This window comes from Paroedura picta, chromosome 1 (genome assembly GCF_049243985.1).
Source record: "Paroedura picta isolate Pp20150507F chromosome 1, Ppicta_v3.0, whole genome shotgun sequence".
In the NCBI taxonomy this organism is placed as follows: domain Eukaryota; kingdom Metazoa; phylum Chordata; class Lepidosauria; order Squamata; family Gekkonidae; genus Paroedura; species Paroedura picta.
The window spans coordinates 104,483,266-104,499,826 of record NC_135369.1 but is presented as its reverse complement, the minus strand read 5'-3'; the positions used below and the strand labels follow the sequence as shown (position 1 = coordinate 104,499,826).

Below are 16,561 nucleotides of genomic sequence, written 5' to 3'. Positions count from 1 at the left end.
TCCAAACTCTGTTGCTGTGCAAAGTAGAAGGATCACCTAGGGAGCAGTGCTAGGTTAACAAACTATTCATAGTTTTAATCAGAATAATCTTAGCTGTCTCCCACTCCCATTATTGTAAAATAACTGTTTTTTTAAAGTCTACTCCAAAATTTGAAATTCTTATGTTTGCAAAAAACCCACTGGAAATATTATTTTGCATTGTATCTTGCCTAGCCAATCTCTTGAAAACTCCCTACATACAATCTGCCACTTAGGTTTAGACTAGCAAGAAAACCCATTGCAAGCAGGAATGCAATGGGCACTAGGTCCCAGGGGACACCAGGAGGTGCAGATCTCTCTCCCTCTGTGTGTCTCTCTCTCCCTCTCCCTGCATGTCTCTCGTGTGCCTCATAGCAGGAGGCATAGCAGGTAATGAGGGCTCGTTCTTAGGAGGCAAGCAAAGCTGGTGTGCAGTTTGGGGCAGCTCTCTCTGTCTCTCTCTCCCTCTGTCGTAGCAGGGATAGCTCTCTCTATGTGTCTGTCAGCAGCATGGGGCAGCTCTCTCTATGTCTCTTGTTCCTCCCTCGGAGCAGGAGTTATAGGGAGGAATGAGGGCTTGTGTTCAGTCTGGCAGGGCTCTGTGTGTGTCTCTCTCTGTCTCTGGCGTGTCTGAGAGGAACATGGCTAGCATCCAGGGAGGGGGAGTGGGAGCTGTAGGGACAGGGCCAATCAGGGTGCAGAGCTGGCTGCACCCTGATTGGCCCTATTCCAACTCGGACAGCCAGACACGTTCCACCCTCCAGGCTCTTTCACAAATATATAAAGGAACCATGGATAAGGATGAGATGAGCTATAGTCCCTATTTTCAATATACCTTAAGTATTACCCAACTTAGATATTGTAATAAAGAAGTTATCTAGTGAGAGGGGTAATGATGGGATTTCTACCAGCGTGTACCAGGGTTATTCCCTTAGAAATTCTTAAAATGAACGAGTCCAGAATTAATTAAGAAGAAACTAAAATAGCTTACAAATTTGTACCCCAAAACAAATGAATCACACATACAAAAATATAAACTAAGAAAAGATATAGAAGAGGGAGTTGGGGGGAGGGAATTATAGTTACTGTCATGACATGGAGAAGTCTGTGGAACCAACAAAGATGAACCAGCATCTCTGTCACAGCTCCCCCCCCCAAAAAAAAAACAGTTCAGCTGATGAAGCGGGGAAGCTGGCATCTAGGGAAGCTGAAGTAGCTGTGAATTCAGCAGACAAAGGAATGTAGCTGGCTACATCATCAACGGCTGATCAGATGAAGCCCCAGCTAGGAACTTCATGCTGTATTCCCAGAATCACCACACCTGGATCAAATAGCCCAGATTTGCCTAAACCAGATGTTGTTGGTAAAGATTTAGGATTACACTGCATGAGAGGAGACATTCAGAAGGCTTAATGAGCTGCAGGGGTATAATGGGTTATGATGACAGTGAGTGATGATAGGACAACTCCTACACAGATTGCTCAGCCTTATTTAAGGAATGATTGTGAAAAATGGAGTGTGGATGCGATGTGCTTAGCTCCTGATGCAGCCTGACTCCACGCTCTTGTTCCTGAACTCCTTGATGACCCTGGACCAGTAGCAGTTACATTGACTTTGAACACTTCCTGTTGCATATTGACTTCCTGCTTTGACTCTTTGATTTTGGACTCTTTCTGCTCTGGTAACTCTCTGGCTATTGACCCCTGGCTTGTTTACAACTGTAGACTTGGACATTCTTTTCAGTGCAACCCTCTTGGCTGCAAGAAGCTCTGGCTTCAGTAAAGCCTTCACCCAACTGTTCCTACTCAAGGCTTTCCTCCTATCTCAAGGCTTTCCTCCTTCCAAGCAGCTGAGTCCCAAGAAGAAAATGAGATAGCCTGCATGCAAGCAGGTAGTATATGAAGGACATCCAAAGAAACACACACAGAGAAAATTAAGGTTGATCCATACATAGTGAGGGTGTGTGGGGAATCCCAGAAAACACATGCACAATGATGGATGCTAAGTGTTCTGCTTAAATAGGAAAATTTAAGCTAAGGCTTGGCACACTAACCTGTAGAACAATACGCCCGATGAAATTTGTATGTGTGAGATAAAGAAACTGGAAGGCAGGTGATGAGTCTGTCCAGAGTAAGGACAAAGCCTTGGAAGTGAAACCTTGGAAGTTTCCCAGAAATCAAACTAATAGCCTTCATGGTTCTATCAGGGTAGAAGCAGAAGTATAAATGTGTCTTGGTGATCCCTGGACTACAGGATGGGAAAAAGCTAGAGTGGAACATGCTTGGTGTCATTAAAAGCGGACACTAAAAGTGGACACTAATCTGGAGAACCAGGTTTCATCCCCACTCCTTTACATGCAGCCCACTGTGTGACAGTTCTCTTAGAGCTGTTCTCACAGAGTTCTTTCAGCCCCACCTATCACAGGGTGTCTGTTGTGGGGAGAGGAAGGGAAGGGTGTCTGTAAGCTGCTTTTTGATTCCTTTGGGTAGTGAAAAGGTATATATAAAACAGCTCTTCTCTTAGCAGTGCTAACTGAGTTTTGCAGGTATGACAGATTGCAAGCCATGACAGAGGAGATGTTATCATTATTATCATCATCACCATTATAATTATTAAATTTCTAAACCATCCCTTCCCATGTGGGCTTGGGGTGGTTCACAGCAGTAAAACCACACATACATGATCAAGTGCAGTATAGTAGTAAAAATGCAGTGCTAAAATACAGTTAACCCCACCCCACACCCTCTTAACTTCCTCCTCCAGCTATCCCAGACTGGAGATGACTTAATAAATAGGTTGGGGAGAGCCAAGATAAAGGAGATGGAGGAAGGACCATAAAGTTTTGAACAGCCCTGGTTTCGACCATAGGTCTGGTGGAAGAGTGCTGATGTTAAGACATCAGGACCAGGATCTCAGCTGGCAACTCATTCCTCCAGGTTGGGGCCAGGACTAAAAAGACAAACATCTTTGGTGCTAGGAATGACCAGCAAATTTGTGTTTGCACAACATGATGCTTTCCAGGGAACATACTGAGAGTTGATGGAATTTGTAACACCTTAAACGGTAATGACTGGGGAAGGCACTGGCAAGGCCACCCCGTATTGAGTCTGCCCTGAAAACGCTGGAGGGCATCACCCCAAGGGTCAGACACGGTGCTTGCACAGGGGATACCTTTACCTAATGGAGATCCTATTGTCTTAAAGATATGCATCCCAGCTCTGTGTGGGGAGAGAAAGCAAGCAGTTAAAGTAGCTTTCATAAACTACAATGATCTCCTTGTAGGAAAATGTCATGTGTGAAGGGTCCACTTGAGAGGTCATCAGGAATTGTAAGTCTGATGTTGCTGTTCATGAGAGAAGAAATCCTGTCCCACAAACATAACAAGATAGGAAAATGCAAAAGCAACTATTTCCTACCAAAAGTTCTTGAGTGATAACATATAATGAACAATAGAGACTCATGTATAAATGTGGTTCCCAGCTGTTACATCTCTTTCCCTCTGACCTTTTTTCAGGAGCTATAGGAAGGAAACCAGAAATGTGACAGCTGTCTGCTAAATATATCAAGTATCTTGCCTCTAGCAAGAAAATTCTCTTCAATTTTCACCTGTGCTTTCATTTTAAAAATGGTAATACTGATGAAAATACATATCCAACAGTTTATATAATTTGTTTGTGCTTTTATGTGTAGGACCTGACTGGAACTGTTGCAAAAATAGATGCTGAAAATACCAAAGCCCTCACTTTTATAACATACATAGGTTGTGGAATATCTGCTATATTTTCAGCTGCAACTCTTCTGACCTATATTGCTTTTGAGTAAGTATTTGTTCTTCTGTCTCCTGTTCTCCTATTGTTGTTGTTCTTATGATTTGCTTCACCAGCAACTATATGTTAAAAAGAACTCCATTGATACCAGGGCTAGTTAAAAACACCTTTCTGCTGCATTCTGTAGCAAACCACAGTTGCAAAGATGTCACTGTAATACTGCAAAAATAAACATCAGATACCTAAAATCAGGAAGGCATACTATTTTGCAACAGACGAGTGCCAGTTGTTAAAAATTTAATGTGCACATCACATAAAAACATAGGTTTTTATCATAGTGAAAGCTACTTAAGGCATTTTTGTTTGGAGAGTGATATGAACCTCTTTATTTTTGCTTGTTTTAATGGAAAAGGCAAAAGATGAGAAAACAGACAAAAAATATTCCCGGTGCTTAAACATAGTGTTAGCTGAGTTTCATAGAGGTAATACATATAAACATGTACATGAAGCTTCTGGTAAAGATTGTATAGGCATTATACAAATTGTACTCAACAATATTTGTGGATAGTTGGGGACTTTGGAATTCTGCTCTTGTTGCTTAATTTTAATAGCATCCTTGAGTTGGAAGGGGCCATACAGGCCATCTAGTCCAATTCCCTGCTCATTACAGAATAAAGACCACCAGTGATGAATATTACTCTTCTGAGGGGTTTTTTAAAGTCCCCATCAATAACTAGTTATGCATTCTAGTAAAATTGTAGTAATAATTTTTAAATCTATGGATTGGATTGAAACTTAATGTTTCTACATGTACAATGAATTCTGTTCCTAGGAAGCAGTTTTTCCCTTTTCCCTCACATAGTAGCCCAAACTGTTCCAACAAATCTTGTTGCTGAAGCTCCCTTCTTTGGGAAGCATTTTGAACTGCTTTGTGGGGAGAGGAAGGGGACATGGGAAAAAATCACACATGGTGAGTCGAAATTATTATGCCCAAGTAAACATCTAGACTGCACTCAAGCCAATGTATTGGATTCTGTGAACTGTGAGTGACTTATTTGAGCAAAGTCTCTGCTGGTGGAAGGGGATGGGGTTTGAATAACTCTCCCTACTCAGCTCAACCCTCCATGCTGTATGTATTATTTTTCTTGATTCCCTTTCCAGAAAAGATGGGTGAATCCAGGAAGGTCCACTTCCATGGATACCTCCCCCTGCAGTTTGTAGGATCCAAGACTATGTATGTCATGGAACACTATCCATGGTTATGGAGTAATTCTTTACATTCTTTATTTTTTCTGGTGACAGATCTGAAATAATTTGAGTGTTTGCTTGACAGTAGAAATTTACTGTTTGAAATTTCTAACCCCATCATAGAGTTAAGCATTAGTGCATTTAATTTATTATTGGATTATAGCTTCATTTGTTCTGAAATTCCCCCCAAACTCTTAAAACCCCACATACATGCTTATTAAAAAATCATGCAAGCTATAACATCATTTGCTTTCCATTTCTCACCAGAAAATTACGAAGAGATTATCCCTCCAAAATCTTAATGAACTTGAGCACAGCCTTGCTGTGTTTAAACTTGGTCTTTCTCCTTGATGGTTGGATAGCATCTTTTGACATAGAAGGGCTCTGCATTACTGTTGCTGCCCTCCTACATTATTTTCTTCTGGCAACCTTTACGTGGATGGGTTTGGAAGCGGTTCACATGTATATAGCTTTAGTGAAGGTGTTCAATACCTACATTCGTCGATACATTCTAAAATTTTGTGTCATTGGCTGGGGTAAGTAATACTTTTGAAACTTACATTTCTTATTTAGTACACTGGCTTTCTTAAATTTCAGTTATCTTTAACATTTATAATGGTTATAGGCACATGGAAATTAAATATAGGTTTTGTTTTGATTAATTATTATAGCATGTTAAACCTACCCCTTTATCTAACCAAGTTTTGTTATGTCAACTGAGGTTGTTTGGCAGAGATTGTACTATTATATGCATTGTTCTTTGTTCCATTCATACAATTGCTGTGCTTAGATGTATGGCAAGTACACCTGACAGCCTGAATATAACATTGTTGGCCACTTTGTGGATATAGGCAGTGAGGGGAGTTATTTGGAGTTAGTTGGATTTTGCCCGCCATCTTGTTGTTGTAAACTGTTTTTATTGTTAACATGTGGGGGATTGTTTCTTGATTTTTTTTTGTGGTAGAGCCATTGGGCCTATTATATTCAGTAAGCCACCCCAAGCTGACTTGTCAGGAGGGGAAGGATATAAATTTAATAATAAATACGTACATACATACGTACGTACATACATACATGTGTGCAGCTTTATAAATGCATCACAGCCACAGTCACTGGCTTTTTCTGTGGTGGCTTCCATTAGAAACAGAAGCAATTTCCCAGTTTCTAGGAACCTCTGCAAAGTGGAGCTTTGAACTGCTTCACAGTGAATAACAGAACCTTGATAAAATGAGGTTTTACGTGGTAAGCTTTTGTCTGGTTTTGTATACATGCGTGTATAGCAATTCTATTTTTAAGATTTCTGGTTCTAGTTTTATTATACTCGCTTTTGTGTTCCTTTTTTGATTTGGACAAAAGATAGATGAACTATTTGAATAAATCTTAAACAACTTCCACAATCTGGAAATGTTCCTGTTGTCTGCATAGGCCCCTTTCATTGCTTTATTATGTTCATCTTTTTTCTGCTGTTCTTGTACTTACTAAAGTTGTTTTAGAAACAGAATACAAGCAGATACCTACAGTGACCCGTCAATGATGTATCTCAATGAATATCCATTAACTGGTAAATGCTAAGGATCATATAAATGTTGGCAATCGCAAACAAATTTGCGTAAGATTGAAAACTCAAGAGATATACCAAAGGATACTAACAGCTAGCTAAATTTGTATAGGTTATCTGTACCAAGATATAAAATGGTGTCATAAAAACTAATACTGGATTTTTTAAACTAAGTTATTGTGGGAGATAATTAATTTGCTTTAGAGCACAATCTGCTGCTCTGACCTAATGTGTCAATTCCTATACTATACAACTGCCTACTGTTATGCTTTGTTATATTACAGGCTTACCTGCAGTGGTGATCGTCATTGTTCTAGCAAGCACAAACACAAATGCCAATCATATTTATGGCAAAGATGTGTATGGCAGAAATACTGTCGGGCAAGGTGGAGATGATTTGTAAGTATTTTGTAACTAATGGATGATGGGGAAAAGCCGTAACTCCACTGATCAACTATTGGGCAGGAAGCACTGAAACCAGTTCCAAACCCTGATGTGGATTTTTATTGTTGTTTAAAGTGCTATAGGTATGCAGCTACAGCTGTTAAGTTGGCCTTGAGCCAAGAGGAAAAGCAGGGTATAAGTATTTTAATTAACAAATGAAACACCCATTTACATGCTTGATACCCCATCCCAGTAGGGAGTCTTGCCGCATTCTTATAATCTCTGTGGAATCCCACATGGCTACTGCACTTATGCAGGCCAGCCACAGGTAAACTATTAAAAAGTGCAAAGCACTTTCTCCCCACACCATCTTTTCCTGCCCATAGAGGAAAGGGAGAAACCCCCTTCAGTTCTTTGTCAGCCACCAAGAGAGAACAGTAGCCTCAACGAGCTCTTAAGTTTTTTCTGTCAGGGCCTTTTCGCACAGGGATCTTTGTTGCAAATTGTTTGCGGAATGAAAAATCGCCATTTAAAATAGTGGAATTCGTCGTTATGCATACCTGCCTTTGTAGTGGAATCAGTTGCGTTTTTTAGCGTTTCCCACAGGCTTCCGGTCTTGGCAGAAATCGCTAGAAAGGAAGCGCTATTGCCAAGCTCGTCCCGCCCCTGGCCGTCAAGCAGCCAATGGGCAGCCGTTAGCATGCTCCCAAACAGCCCCTTTCCCTTTAAGAAAGGTTTTTTTAAAAAATAAAACGACCCATAGCAACGAATCTAGGTAGATTCGTTGCTACGGAGAGACCCATCCAGCTGCCTAATGTGAGCTGTCGTTTGATTGTATGATCGTTTGCACGCTGCCTCGAGTGATAAAAAAAAAATCCCCCCCCCCTCTCACGGGCCCGATTTTCGGCTGAATTTATTTGTAAAAAATAAAGGGACTTTATTTCAGCAAACGGGCTTTTCAGTGGTTTGTGCTTAGTGACTAAAGGTGAAGGACTGAAGCCAGGGAAGCCTCTAAACAGAAAGAGCCTCGCCGGTGCATTTATCCCCGCTCGCTCGGAGAAAAAAAAATGGCGATCGCTTCGCCGGAAGTTTGGAGGAGAGAGCCAGGGGGAGGGACTTTGAAGAACCAGCAACAATGGTAACGCACAGGTCTTTAGCGCTACTGTTGCAGATTGGTTGCAGGAGTGTATCGCTATCCGGAGGGTGAATCCACTTTTCTGGATTCCCCTGAAAGCGCCACAACGAAGCGCTTTTTGCTGATTGGTTTCAGGATTGTTGCAGATTGTCTACGACGTCGTGGGTTATGGCAAATTAGTAGCGTTTCCAAATAGCAACCATTGTGCTACTTTGAAGCCGTGCGAAATGGCCCTCAGTTTTTCAGTCAGTAATTCTCTTTTTTAGACATTGAAGGAAGAGTCTCTTTTCATTATTATTATTATTGTTGTTGTTGTTGTTAAATTTAGAGGTGCAAACACTACACATAACAATGGCAACATAACATCACATACAACCCAAATCCATATCTAGCACCTGTTGCATTACAGCATGCAATGGGTTTACTGTTCATAGCTTTGTATTAGATTGAAGGAGTTTCCCCTGCTTGATAAAGGTAGGTGTCCATTGTGATGATTGCTCATTAGATTATTAGGTCATTAATCTCCCATGTGGGAGTGTACACACACTGAATAGAAACTACAGTCATGAAAATGTGATTTCACTTTCTTGCAGCTTCTTCTTTGAGTTGTCTTCTATGCAGTCACATATCACTTCCTTCTGCTCACAGCAAGCTTTCAGTAATTTTTTTTAATTAAGTTTGTTTTGTAGCTTGTTGAACAACTATGCATGCCAGTACTTCCTCCTATAACAAAAGGGTAGGAAAAGATGACATGGGGGAGACAGTTTCATGTCTTTTTGAGAATTTTCCTTTGCCAGGCCTGCAAGAACACAGTATGAATGTGTGCCTCAATTTTGAACAACTTCTAGAAATTAGGAATGTTGTCATAATACTTGTTTCTTTTTTCAGAAACAATTGACATAATTTAGAAAATATTTTTGTTAGCTTTTATGTTTGTGTGCATCAATTGCAGTGTCTGACAGTCTATCTGGTTTTCTTTGGTTCTGCTGGATTGGTATTGGTCCTTTTGGGCTTCCACTACCACATTGGCCTTAGGTTCCGCTGGGCTTCTCTGGAATGTCTTTAGTTCTGCTAGGTTTGCAAAAGTGAGCCCCCTGGTTTAAGTTTGCTCAGCTTTCTTCTGTGGATTGACATTGGTTCTCTTGGGCTGGCAAAAGTTCCTCTGCCATTGCTTAAGTTCATTGTGCTGGTTTTCTATGGATTGATATTAGTTTTGTTCGGCTTGCAAAAGTGCCCCACTTGCTTAAGCTTGTTCTGCTTGGCTTCTGTGGATCACCACTTCTTCTGTTGGGTTTGCAAAAGTGCCCCCCCCCATTGCTTAACCTTGTGCTGCTGGCATTATTTGGGCATTGGTCCTGTTGAGTTTGCACTGCCACATTGTTTCCAGGTTCTGCTCAATTTCTGTGGATTGACATTGTTTCTGTTGTGTTTGTCACATTGGCTTGTGGTTCTGCTGGGATTCCCAGGTTCTGCATTGGTTCTTTATACTTGGTTCTGTCTACTTTAGTTTCAGTGTTTGCTTTGCTTGATTTTGCTTATTTGGTTATTATCTTTCTGGAAGAAATCTTGCTGTCCCTCCAAAACAGTGGAAGATAGCTGGAGATTCTTGTTCAGAGGCCCGTGGGCTTGGCCCTCTTGCTCCAATTCACTTGAAATTTGGGGGTTATTTAAAGGACAGAGACTAGCAGCTCTGCTACAGTTTTGGTGCCATTAGCTTTTAAGAAAAAAAGCAGCCCCTCCAGCTCTCCAGAAAGATCACCTTTGTGAAATAATGGCGTTGAATAACAGTGAAATCCTTGGATCCAAATACCAAACTGGTAGTAGGAACCTGGGTAACTGGGAATACCATTTTTTTCCAGCTTCCTATTATCTGGATCCGAAAAATACATATTCTTTTTAAGGTTCATCCCCTAACTGAATTACTTTCAGATACAAGTCACAACTCATTACTTAAAGATACATATCTGCTACTTGAAACTGAACCTTGCACACAGATAAAATCCATTTCTCTGGCCCTTTTATTTGCTTATTTTGTAATTTTCAGGTCCCTGGCAAGATAATTATGGATGCCTGCATTGCTCATAAGATATGTTCATATCTGTTGTGTAAAGTTATAATATCAAAGCTAAATGTTTAGGATATGACTAGGGTTGTGCATGGCAGTGTCCGAATCAGCCGTTCCAGGCCGACACCAGTGTGCACCTCAGCGCACATACTGGCACAGTGCTCCGTGCCTGCGTGTGTGTGCCGACTGACACACTGGCACCTGCCCCTCCCCTCTCCCCCTCACACGGCGCAGCACTGGCTGCGTTGTCCTGGAATGGCAAATTCGGACGCCGCCGCACACAACCCTAGATACGAGATTATTTCACATGAATATGTGATAGTAGAATTAGAATGGGCTATGTCCATTTGGTGGTGGTAGAAAGGAACATCAAGCTGCAGCAGATTCATGGTGACCCATAGGGTTTTCAAGAGATCTTCAAAGGTAGTGTGTCATTGCCTGTCTCTGGATTTCATTGGTGGTATTTTATTGGTATTCCCAAGCTAACCCTTAGCTTCCAAGATCTGCCAATATTAGGCTATCCTGGGCTATCCAGATCTGGGCTAGAACCAGTGTTTAAAGTTGAAGAGTCAGTCACCTTAACACTGAATTGCCTTGTTAATGAGTTTAAGCTTTAGGGATCCCCTTTAGCAAGTCTGTGCCAAAGGAAAGAAGACTGTTCTCTACCTTCATGTTAAGCCTCCACTATGCAAATCGATCCAATAGGGTGCTTGAGGTTACACGTGGCTCCCAACCATGAGGAAACCATGACTATATTAATACGGCAAGGAGTCTGTCCTTGGTGACAAATATAAAATGGGCAACCACTTTAATTACACAGAAATAACTGGTGCTTTCTTTACAGCTGTTGGATCAGAGACAGTATTGTATTTTATGTGACCTGTGTTGGCTACTTCGGAATCATGTTTCTCATGAACATTGCCATGTTTGTTGTGGTAATGATGCAAATCTGTGGAAGAAATGGAAAACGGAGCAACCGGACTATGCGGGAAGAGATCCTGAGGAATCTTCGTAGCGTTGTTAGCTTGACTTTCCTACTAGGCATGACATGGGGATTTGCCTTTTTTGCCTGGGGACCACTATACCTCCCTTTCATGTACCTGTTTTGTATTTTCAATTCATTGCAAGGTAAGATGAGTTCCTGGGGGATTAACAAAGCTAATAATTTAAAAATGGCAAGAATAAAGTGACTCATGGCACCTTTAGAGTCTTATAATTTATTTGTTGTTTGATCCTAAAGCCAAACTTACAAGTTTTTTGTGAGTTATTCCCAGTTGTATTTGAGAGAGAGAAAATGTACACAGTATGTTCAAAAGGGCATGGAATATTAAATATCTAGTATTGCTAGGCAAAACTTAAACATTTATTAGATTTGAACTGTTACTGTTCTTGATGGCAGGTATTGCTTGAGTTATTGATAACTAGATAGCCTGTATGGCCCCTTCCAATTCTACGATTCTATGATTCTATGATAACTACTATTGTGTAAAAAAAGTGAAATAAAAACAGTCTGATACATGTACAAAAATTAGAAAAAATGTGGTGGAGGCAAGATAATATAGACAAGAAAAAATGCAACAAAGTACCTAACATTTCCCTCATACAATGCTGTTCCCTTTATAAAAATGCCATCTTGAACAATAAACCTCGGTAAGAAAACATCAATGAGTGTAGAAGTCTTTTTTAGTTCATTCATAAGTGACGTGTTTTTCCCCCTTCTACTGTCATTGATCTTGATGTTTTTGATAAAACTGTAAATTATCAAGCATTTGAAGATCAGAAATTATTAAATTATATTTGTTGATGATAATTTAATTGCAAAACAGATTTTTGTGTCATGCCACCAAAATATATTCCTCTTTAAATATTAAATAAAAGTACATTAAGGTAAGGGTATTTACTGTTTTTAATAGAGAAACAGTTTGTTATGCAATAAAGAAAATATTCTACTATAAGAAATACAGGATAAGTCTGCAGCAGTTAATTTGTAAAGTGTGTCCAAGAAAATAAGAAAGGTCACTTCTGCAGTCTGCATTCTATTATCTTATTCAGGTAATCTATCTTCTATTTCCAGATTTATTACCAGTGAGATAATGAGAGATCTATCAGCAGATCTCCTGCACTTGTTAAGCAGCAAATATCAGCCACAGGAGAACATCCTCGTTCAAACCTAGTCTCTGTGGGAAGGTAGTTCAACACTTCCTGGCCATGTAATTTTTCCAGTTTTCAGTGTTCTTCCTGAAGGGGAAAAGAATTAATAACTCCTTCCATTGTCTCATGCCATGGTTCCAGTCTGAATCTCTCTCACATTCATGGATTCTATTTTCAATTTTTCCTAATATCATCTTAAGGACCAACTATATGACACTACAGCCCACTTTAATGGCTGTAAAGTATACCACATGAAAGAAATACTAATTTCTCATACATTTGTGTGATTTTCATAATCTGACTTTCACCATCTGACATTTCAACTGTTGTCCTAGCCTTTTCCCTGCTATCTGAATTGCCCTTTGCTGCATATTTCCCCATTCCCTTATTTATTCAAACACTCAATTTACTATACATACCATTTATTACCATGGAAACATGTTATATCTCAAGTAGAGATTCAAATACTCAGATGCAAATCTTCATGTTAAAAAGATCAATGGGAAAAACATATTGCAACCTATTATTATTATTATTATTATTATTATTATTATTATTATTATTATTATTATTATTATTATTATTATTATTATTATTAATTATTTATCCTCCACCACTCCTGAAGCCAGTCCGGTGCATGGCAGTTTACAATAAAATAATAAAACCTCATAAAACAAACAACAAAAGTGCTCAATGGCGGGTAAAATAATCTATAAACCTGTCCCTCCCCCAATCACAGCCTATAAGACACACCAGTCCCCAATATCCACCTCAGAAGAGGCATCTCTGCCCAATTGACCAAAGCTTGTGCCTCTACAGGGCTCTGCAGGGGCCTATATAGGGAGGGACCCAATATTCCTGTCCCGGGCTCAACCAAATGCCTGGTGGAAGAGCTCTGTCTTACAGGCCCTGTGGAACATTGACAGTTCTATCAGGGTCCTCAGCTCTTCTGGGAGCTCATTCCACCAGGTCAGGGCCAGGACTGAAAAAGTGCTGGCCCTGGTCGAGGCCAGGCATGCCACCCGGGGTCCAGGGATAACCAGCAGAGCAAAGAGCCCTGCGGGGGGCATGAGACAAGTGGTCCCTCAAATATGCAGGGCCCAGGCCCTGCATGGCCTTAAAGGTAATAACCAAAAGTTTGAACCTGATCCTGAAGCTAATTGGTAACCAGTGCAGCTGCCTCAGCATAAGCTGGACAAGGGCCCTCCAAGATGATTTCATGAGGACCTTAGCAGCCGCATTCTGCACCAACTGCAATTTCCAGGTCAGAGGCAAGGGAAGGCCCATGCAAATGAGTTACAGAAGTCTAATCTGGAAGTGACCATTGCATGGATCACTGTGGCCAAGTGTACTGGGGACAGGCAGGGCACTAGTAGACTTGCTTGGTGCAGATACATTTGGGTTACCTTCATGATCTGAGTCTCCATAGACAAGAAGGCATCAAAGATCACCCCCCAAATTCCTGGCCACAAGCACAGCCATAAGCTGCACACCATCCAGGCAGAGGAGGCATGCTTCCTTGTCTTACCCCCTTCTACCCAGCACAGGACCTCCATTTTGGAGGGGTTGTGTTTCAGGTGACTCTGCCTGAGCCATCCAGCCACGGTGAAACATCTTTCATCCAAGCTGTGAGTCTTGATTTTAATTGACTTGTTTGTCAAGTATTTTATGGGAAAGTGTGATGGAATCTGTGTTCTAATCCAATAACCAATAGAATTATTAGAGAATGTTCACTGGAAATCCAGTGGCAGCTCCAAGACAAATTCAGTCTTTATGGCTTCTCCATTAAACCCAGTGCTGTTGAGATAAAATATAAGGGCCTTTTTGCACGGGGATCTTTGTTGCAAATTGGTCACTGAATGAAAAATCGCCATTTAAAATAGTGGAATTCGTCGTTATGCATACCTGCCTTTGTAGTGGAATCAGTTGCGTTTTTTAGCGTTTCCCACAGGCTTCCGGTCTCGGCAGAAATCGCTAGAAAGGAAGCGCTATTGCCAAGCTCGTCCCGCCCCTGGCCGTCAAGCAGCCAATGGGCAGCCGTTAGCATGCTCCCAAACAGCCCCTTTCCCTTTAAGGAAGGTTTAAAAAAAAAAAAAAAAACAGACCCATTGTAACGAATCTGGGTAGATTCGTTGCAACGGAGAGACCCATCCAGCTGCCTGGGGTGTTTGAGCTGTTGTTTGATCGTTTGATCGTTAACACGCTGCCTCCGAGTGAAAAAAAAAAATCCCCCCCCCTCTCACGGGCCCGATTTTCGGCTGAATGGAATGTGTGAAATGTGTGTGCTTAGTGACTGAAGGGGAGGGACTGAAGCCGGGAAGCCTCTGTTTGAGCTGTCATTTGATCGTGGCCACGCTGCCTCCGAGTGGAACCCCCCCCCTTCCCCCCCCTCACGGGCGCGATTTTCAGCCGAAACAGTGTGAAAAATAAAGGGAAACGGGCTTCTGCGGGCTTCTTGTGCTTAGTGACTGTAAACAGCTCTGAGGAGGGACTGCAGCCTGGGAAGCCTCACTGGCTAAACGGAGGCTTGCCGGTGCGTTGATCTCCACTCGCTCGGGGGGAAAAAAATGGCGATCGCTTCGCCGGAAGTTTGGAGGACAGGCTCAGGAGGAGGGACTCTGAAGAAACCGCAACAATGTTAACGCACAGGTCATTATCGCTATTGTTGCAGATTGGTTGCAGGAGTGTATCGCTTTCCGGAGGGTGAATCCACTTTTTGGGATTCCCCTGAAAGCGCTACAACGAAGCGCTTTTTGCGGGTCGGTTTCAGGAGTGTTGCAGATTGTCTACGACGTCGTGGGTTATTCCAAATTAGTAGCGTTTTCAATTAGCAACCATTGTGCTATTTTGAAGCCGTGCGAAATGGCCCTAAGTTTTCAGTTCAGCATATATTCCTAGCTGTGATTTTATTTATTCATTTTAAACCTAAGTTACTTAGTGTGATACCAACGAAGCTTATTAACATATTCTCAGTATTTCTGAGTGGGAAAAATAATATATTGACAATAATATATTTAAGACATTTATGGCATGATAAATTCAAAAGTCTTCCAGATACTTGGTAGCCAGCACCTAAGCAATTACACTGGCACATCATACATTTCTGTGTAAGAAGTCTAATACTGTGATTGTTGACATCTAGATGGATTCCATTCTGCACAGGTGGAATTACTTTGTGAATCCTCTCCTGGGTTTCTTGGATGCAATGGCAGTTTGTGGGGTGGGGCACAAAAACTGACCCATCCCTCACAACTCTATATCACTGAAGGGAATCTACCATCTCTATTGACAGGCATATTATTTTTTTTTAAATTGAAATTTTTCCTACTTTCTAGTCTTCCCATTTTAGTTACAAATTACATCAAAGATTAACAATTTATTTCCTTAATAATCCCCAGTAACTAAGGGGGACTTGCCTGGAGGAAGGAGTGAAGTCCTTACATTTGGGTGTATGTCATCTGGACCCAGAATCTTATTAATTTTTAATTTAACCTCTAGTCTTAGAATTTCTCCAGTTTTCAAGTGTATTCCAGTAAGTAGGAAGGAAATCAGTCTCTTCCCCCTTCCCCATTTTAATAGAGCCAACTCAGTTCTAAGATTTGATCTTTTAGTGAGACTCCTCCCATGTGCATCTGGCACTTTGGTCTCCTGACTGTTAGCAGAGGTTTTCATGATGCACAGGGGGCTGGAGGGAGAAGGTAAAGCTGGGAAGCTCCAGTCACACATGAGAAGATCTAAACTGCTGATGTACTTGTCAATGTGTACCAAGTGCAAACTCAGCAGACTTCCCATAGCCATTTCTTCACTGTAACTAATTCTTGGCACAAACAGAAGACACCTGCTGCAAATTAGCTTACTTCTTATAAGTCATTTAACATTTGTGGTTTGTATAACACACAGTAAAAGCTTGGATTATTTCATCACTATAATTCCTTTAATGAAATTAGGAGCTTGGAATATTACATTTACTGTTTATTGCCGTCATTCTTGGGTGGGCCAAATGGGTAGTTTTAAGCCAAGCCTGGAGCATATTACAACATTTATGAATATGAATATGTAATGTTTAAAGTATTCAAAGAACAAGACCACACATGTCAAACAGATTTTATACCTGAGAGCTGGTCCTTCCTTTGGAGAGCTTCAGAAGATCTCCATATTTGGAGTTCTGGGTGAGAGACTGGTTGAGCAGAGCTGATGAGACATTTAAGATAGTTTGTAGCCAAGCAGCTGCTACC

General features: G+C 41.1%; 1 protein-coding gene across 5 annotated transcripts in view; it reads left to right on the top strand.

The window, feature by feature from the left end:
- The window catches only part of ADGRG6 (adhesion G protein-coupled receptor G6), a 150,529-nt gene that overhangs the window by 110,217 nt on the left and 23,751 nt on the right, over nucleotides 1-16,561 (top strand). For all 5 annotated transcript variants that reach the window (XM_077351169.1, XM_077351168.1, XM_077351178.1 and 2 more), the window contains 4 exons: nucleotides 3,709-3,836; nucleotides 5,301-5,569; nucleotides 6,876-6,990; nucleotides 11,020-11,303. In XM_077351169.1, the coding sequence (XP_077207284.1) occupies nucleotides 3,709-3,836; nucleotides 5,301-5,569; nucleotides 6,876-6,990; nucleotides 11,020-11,303 (796 nt within the window). The remainder of the gene's footprint in view (nucleotides 1-3,708; nucleotides 3,837-5,300; nucleotides 5,570-6,875; nucleotides 6,991-11,019; nucleotides 11,304-16,561) is intronic.